Below are 7,550 nucleotides of genomic sequence, written 5' to 3' on the forward strand. Positions count from 1 at the left end.
GCGTTAATTGATCCTCCAGAATCTTTAAACCGCATACCAACGGAATAAACCGCTCGTGAGTTATGGGCAAAATAAAAAAGTGTTAGCACTTTGCCAAAACCAACCTAAAATAAATAAAATCATAATCTGAAACTTGGCAATTATGTAGTATTTAATATGTACATTAATAATCTGCAAACCGCGTATCCGTATCACCAACCGTGACCGAGTTATAACGGTTTTAAAAACGTGAAGTTGGCGGAATTTTTTTTTAAAGTGAGGATCAATTACCGAAATTCATGCCAAAGTGTAGAGCGTTAATTGATCCCACAGAATCTTTAAACTGCATACCAAGGGAATAAACCGGTGTGAGTTATGGGCAAAATTGAAAGGTTTTCGCATTTTGCCAAAATTTAAAATTCGAGCAATCATTTTTTAGTTATTTAGTGTTTTAATTGATCCTCCGAATCCTTCAAACGGAATGTCAAAAAAATTAGGAAAGTGAGTTATCAACAATAAATATTTCAAGGTCAAATTTCGACCCGACAAATTATGGATATTATTAAATTTTATCGATTTAAAAGGCCAATGATAAAGCTAGAAAGCTTATTATATTTATAAAAGTATATTCCTTTTTTATTGATAGATCTTAACTATTTTAAAAAATATTAGAAGAGTGTAAGTAAACTTGAATTACAAGTAGCTATCTAGAAAAATTAGGTATTATTTAATTTAGCCAAGTATATCGGCCTTTATGGCTTTTGTAGTTATATTTTAATCTGTCGAAGATTTTTTATGTAATATAATAGTGAAGGAATGGTGAATAATATTATGTACGAATAGTAATATATAAATCAGAAAAAGCAACAACAGTATAATTTGTTTTAATCACGATATATATTTATTGGTTCCACGTCATTACAGAGAAAACAATTACGGAGAAACTTTTACAGAGAAAACAATTAAAGATAATGTCGTTTAAAGAGAAAACAATTAAAGAGAATGTCGTTTAAAGAGAATTTTTTTATAGAGAATTATTTTATAGAGAATGTATTTTACAGAGAAACTTTTACAGAGAAAACAATTAAAGAGAATGTCGTTTAAAGAGAATTTTTTTATAGAAAATTATTTTATAGAGAATGTTTTTACAGAGAATGATTTTATAGAGAATTATTTTATAGAGAATGTTTTTACAGAGAATGATTTTATAGAGAATTTTTTATAAAATTTTATTTAAAGAATATGATTATATTATAAAAAATGTTAATCTATATAATATATAACATTTTTGTATAAATTTGTGTAATTATTACTTAGGGTGTGCATATTGTTTTTCTACTGGCCATATACTATGTGTTAACTTTTATTATAAATATTAAATATTTCTATATGTATGAAATACTTACAAAAGACCAATCTTACATCTCAATTTACCATCATTTATTTAATACATTAATATCTTAATTATCTTTTTGCTAAACTTTCTTAAATTTGTTCATCATTTGAAATAAAGTGAGTTTTTTAGAAAGATTGCTAAACTTTCTTAAATTTGTTCATCATTTGAAATAAAGTGAGTTTTTTAGAAAGAGATACTAATTTTGAAAGAAATCGGTCCAATAGATAAAATTTAATTTTTTTATATCATTATATTTGGTAGCATTAAAATAGAGTAAAATTGACACAATGCAAAACTCTATTTTTGAATTTCAGAAAGTTTTATAATCTTATATCATGTTTAAATAAAATTTTCGAAGGTTACAAATGTTAAATTATAGATGTGACACACGATCGTACACCTCTATGTGGTTATCAAAATATTTTTATGGCAGTAAAAGTGTTTATCAATTGAAAACAATCTATGTTATGTTATTCTATATAAACGACATTCTCTATCAGTGTTTTCTCTATAAAAGTTTCTCCGTAATTGTTTTCTCTATAAAAGTTTCTCCGTAATTGTTTTCTCGATAAAAGTTTCTCTATAATTGTTTATTTTGTAAATGTTTGTCACTAAAGACCATTTTAGAATATTTTAAGTAATAATTTAATTATTTTTTTAAGTAATAATTTAATTATTTTCTTTTTAAATTTTGATAAATTTTTTTTAAATTATGGCTGAATTTATTTTAAGTAGTCGAAACAATAAGTTACTACTTCTTGATTTTTACTTATTTCAAAAGGAAAAAACATCTAACCAAACAACCTATTGGAGATGTATTCAATTCAATGTGGACGAATGCAGTGGACGTGCAAGAACTAAGAACGGAATCCCTATATTCCACAATCATAAACATAACCATGTACCAGACATTGCAGATATTGAAGCAAGAAGAGAGCTAAATAGAATTAAACAAGTGGCTTCTAGTTCCCAATCTCTGCCCAATAATATAATAGCCGATATATCTAGCAATATATCCATAGCCGCCACTGGTAAAATGCCCAGTTGTTCCTTAATTAAAAGGACAATTCAAAGGAAAAGACGCCAAGTAGGAAGAGCGCCTGCCGTTCCTGTAAGCCTGATTGACTTGGTCATACCAATCGAATATCAATTATCCAATAATAATGAACAATTTTTACTTTATGATAGTGGTCATCATGATCACCGATGCATAATATTTTCTACCATTAAAAATTTACAATTTTTATCAACATGCGATAAATGGTATGCAGATGGCACATTCAAAACATGCCCCCCTCTCTTCCAGCAAATATACACCATCCACGGGATGAAACATAAAACCATTATTCCCGCTATTTATGTTCTGATGGCATCACGTCGCCAACAAGATTACCTTAATATTTTCAATCAAATTAAAAATTTCCAAATTTTTTTAAATCCAAAAGTTATTATGATTGATTTTGAATTAGCAGCCTTATCTGCTTTTAAACAGTCATTTCCAATGACTGCAATGCGCGGGTGTCTGTTCCATATGTCGCAATGCATATGGCGCACGGTCCAGAAAAATCCCCGCATTTGCAATGCATACAAAAGCGAAACTAATTTTGCTATGTATATAAAGATGCTAATGTCACTGGCATATGTCCCAGTTGGGGACGTAATTCACGGATTTGAGGAATTATGTGCCTCCATATTCTATCAAGAAAATAGGGCTATTCTCGCCCCCTTGATAGAATATTTTGAAGAGACATGGATTGGGAAAATGATAGCGATGGAGAGGAGGTCTCCAATATTTGGTATTTCCCTATGGAATTGTTATGAATCGACACTAGCTAGTGAACCGAATACAAATAATTCTGTAGAGGGCTGGCATCGGAGTTTTTCGTCTCATATAAGTTCCCATCATCCAACAATCTGGAAATTTATAAAGAGTTAGTAATTATATTGTATTTTAAATTTTAAAAATCTTTTCATTTATAGCTCTCAAAGACGAAGATAGCCTTAATAGTTATAAATTGGAACAATATTCTTTAGGACTATTAGCTCCAGTGTCAAAAAAAGAATATCGAGAAAGATCCAAAAGGATTCTTCTAATTGTTGAAGATTTCCATTCAAGAACCATGATGGATTATTTAGGGGCTTTATCCCACAATTTAAATTTAAATGTTTAATTTAATAATATAATTGTATTTTTTTATATTGGTATATTATTTATACTATGTTTATTTGGATTTATTATGAATAAAAATTTATTTGATATTTCGAAATGAACATTGCTAACCTCTTATTTGGTATTTTATCTAGGCTTATAATAACTTCATATACAAATGGTATTCTATTCTCTAATTTGGAATTCACAAAATATAAGAAGCGCTCTATATAACATTTTTTTCTTATTTATCATCATTTTAAGATTATCTAAGGTTTATGATATTAAATCACCGATAAATTACACCAAAAGCTCAATAATTATAGTTTTCTCTATAAAAATTTCGCTAGTTATTTATGAAAAATAGTAGTGACTAGTTATATTAAAAAAAAGAAAACTAGTAACTGTAACTAGTTATATTTCTCCAAATTTAGCTACTAACTTAACTAATTACAGTTACATTTCCAAAGTAACTTTTAACAACATTATATAAGGTAATTATAATATTTAATATTATTTCAAATACTAAAAAATTTTTTCCTTGAAATAATTACACAAATTTTTTAAAAAATAATCATATTCTTTATAAAAAATTCTCTATAATAGTTTTCTCTATAAAATAATTCTCTTTAAACATAAAAAATTCTCTATAATAGTTTTCTCTATAAAATAATTCTCTTTAAACGACATTCTCTTTAATTGTTTTCTCTGTAAAAGTTTCTCTGTAAAATACATTCTCTATAAAATAATTCTCTATAAAAAAATTCTCTTTAAACGACATTCTCTTTAATTGTTTTCTCTGTAAAAGTTTCTCTGTAAAATACATTCTCTATTAAATAATTCTCTATAAAAAAATTCTCTTTAAACGACATTCTCTTTAATTGTTTTCTCTGTAAAAGTTTCTCTGTAAATGTTTTCTCTGTAATGGTTTCTCTGTAATGACGCGATACCATATTTATTATAAGCGTGGGGGTGTTGTTTTCTAATTAATTAATGTTGTTGTGATTAATATCATTTTTTATAATATTAATAAATATCCTAGAAATTATTTTTTTATTAATTATAATGTTTAATTAATTTTAAATATTAACCAGATGTGTTAATAAATCAATTTTTTTCATTAACTAAAATTCTTTTAAAAATCATAAATAAATATTCCATCGTAATTAAATTTGGTAAAATTTTTAAATTTTATTTTTAAATTATATGTACATTTAGTACAGGGGAACGTTAGGACACTCTGATTATAATTTGAGCTATTATTTATAAGACTGGAAATTTGAGCTTAACATAGATAATTACGTCATACATGATTAGCTAAAAAAGTTTTGAAAAATATTTAGTATTTTAATTTTTACAGAAATAGTTTTGGCATACCAAAATTAATATAAAATATTTGCCTTTATCGTTTCAAAAATCATAATAAATAGATTTTAAGAAAGTTTAAACCTATTTCCCTTTGGAATCAATAAACATGAATTAATATGATTTTGGTTGATATTTATAAAGTTAGTGGGCTCGGTCATAGTTGGTCATAGTATAGTTGGGATACGCCATTTTAGCTCATTTTATAATTTTATTATTAATTTAGTATTTTGAATAATGAATAATTAAATACTTATCTTTCACTATGTTTATGATTAAATGAAATTTTTTTTTTACAATTTTTTTTTTCTCAAAATAAAAATTTTGCTAAAAATTTTTTTATATAGTTATTGATTATGAATTACACTATCAATAAAATCATATGTGTCATATCTAGTCTTACTGGATTATTGATTTTAAATTTATTTAGACCTCTATTTCACGAGTGTCCCAACTATCACATATGTGTGTCCCAACGTACACAGAGTCTGTCATGGTTGGGGCGAAAAAAAATTTTTTTTTGAGAGGAGAGGATAAATTTTCTAAAAAATATAATCTTTCTAAAATATATATTCATTATTTCAAATAGCCAATACTTCTGGGATTCAGAAGATGTTTTAATTATTCAGATTAGTCTTAATATTAAAATTATTAAGGTTTGAACGAAAAGTGTCCCAACCATCCCCGCTCTATTATCATTCAATAAGCAGGCATATTAGTTAATCTTGTTAAACGGCTCGTTTTGAGAACATTATATTTATTATAACTATATATAATCATTATAACCATATCTATTGACGAATATAATAATTCATTTTAGGCCCGACTTGTTTTTTAAAAAATATTTATCAGGCCCGGCACGGGTATTTTAAAAAATAATTTCAGGCCCGGCCCGGGTATACTTTAAAAATTTAAAATATAGGGCCGGGCCTGCAGTCTCTGATTGATATATATTTCTAAATTAAATTATTTTTGTATAAGAATAGAAATATATGCCCAATTATTTAAGATAAGTATGATATTGGTAAGTCTAGAATTACTTTATTTTGTTCCGGATTCATAAATTCATACCATTTTGCACTAATTTAGTTATATCAAATATTAATTATGTTATGTCATTTTAGCTCGGAAAATTTGGCGCTGCGTCAATTCGGCGCAGTGACTATTCACAGTTGCAATTTATTATAAATTTATTAGTATTAAAAAGTATGAATAAATAGAAGTCATTATGAATGTTATTTTTAATAATATCTTTTGGGAGTCCTAGGCCCAATTTTCGATACAAAGTGCCGTCATAATAACAATATATTATTCTATATATTTAACAATATATCATAAAGATTATGGGGACGCCAGGGAGACAGTCATCGGTGCCCCTTCCAATTTTGAAATCTCTTTTTTCTAAGAATAAATTAGAAATAGAAAAAAATATTAATAGATCATCCGCCCAAATATGGAAAGATTTAAGTAAAGAATTATCAGCTATGATGAGCCCAAAACTACTCTACAATTATGCGAAAACAGAAATAATTGTTTGGATATTTTGGAAATACATAAAGAAGTAAATATATCATTATTTATATTTAATATAATTTCTGGTGAAAATTAAATAAAGTGAATTTTGTGTCACTTATTTTAAAACAAAGGTAATTATTTTAACTGCTCACACTGTATTTAATGAATACGCCCTAATTTTAAACATTAAATTAATGAAACCTTTCATTTTGGCTTATAAATCAAAATATATTAAATAATTTATTGTCTTATGTAAATTTAAAAAAATAGAGTAATTTCTTGTTACGTAAAGAATAACACCCCCCCCCCCCCCCCACACAGATAATGTAAATCTTAGTAACAAAGTTAGTAAATAAATAATTGCTAAAGTAGACCGGGTAACTAGCCTGAACCAAGGGCGGGCTCAAAAATAAATATTGTCGGGACTAATAAATTTTTGCCGCAACGATATTTTGACATAAAAGTAAGGGATATAGAGCGCAATTTTTTCAAAATCATCATTAATGTAATTCTATTGCATTATTATATAGAATTGATATACATATATTGTAATAAATACTTTTTTATTTTAATAAATAGAATAAAATAAATCATGTTTGTAAGGTTAATCTAATTGATCCGACTATCCCTAATTCTACTAATCCCTAGTTATTAATATAATTAATACCTTTTAAAAATATAGTAAAATAGTCTTCACTAACAAAAAATATATTTATATTATATTTTGACAATAAGAGGTATGACGTTTCTTGCTTTTGTAACCGCAGAAATATTTGTATTTGGACCCAAGTCTGGTGCTTAAAAAATTTAAGGCTGGGGCTCGGCCCGTTATAAAGTGTGGTTACCATACATATTTTACAATATTTATTTTTTATGTAATATACTACGACTTTATTTTAATATAGGAAGTTATGATTGGTACCCTTCAGCATCCCATCAAGCTAAAATCGCACTACATAAACCCTGTCTACGTTGACGCTTCCAATGACTTCATCGTACTACTGGGGTTATGATAATATATCGTTACAGATGCAGCGCTGCACTTAATGCACTCTATTGCGCATATAAATTAGTGATCAAGCCAAAGAGATATCCCTCTTCGGATTCAAAGCCAGTCGAAATAATAACAACCTGACGATTGGATGA

The 7,550-nt window shown here is 26.9% G+C and overlaps 1 protein-coding gene across 1 annotated transcript; it reads left to right on the forward strand.

The window, feature by feature from the left end:
- Positions 1 to 2,087: 2,087 nt before the first annotated feature.
- On the forward strand, positions 2,088 to 7,550 carry LOC135931741 (uncharacterized). The gene is made up of 4 exons (XM_065469025.1): positions 2,088 to 3,306; positions 3,356 to 3,540; positions 7,310 to 7,410; positions 7,478 to 7,550. Exons 1-4 carry the CDS (start codon positions 2,088 to 2,090, stop codon positions 7,548 to 7,550), a joined length of 1,578 nt encoding a protein of 525 aa, XP_065325097.1.

This window comes from Gordionus sp. m RMFG-2023, chromosome 1 (genome assembly GCF_954871325.1).
Source record: "Gordionus sp. m RMFG-2023 chromosome 1, tfGorSpeb1-WG-v2, whole genome shotgun sequence".
Lineage (NCBI taxonomy): Eukaryota > Metazoa > Nematomorpha > Gordioida > Chordodea > Parachordodidae > Gordionus > Gordionus sp. m RMFG-2023.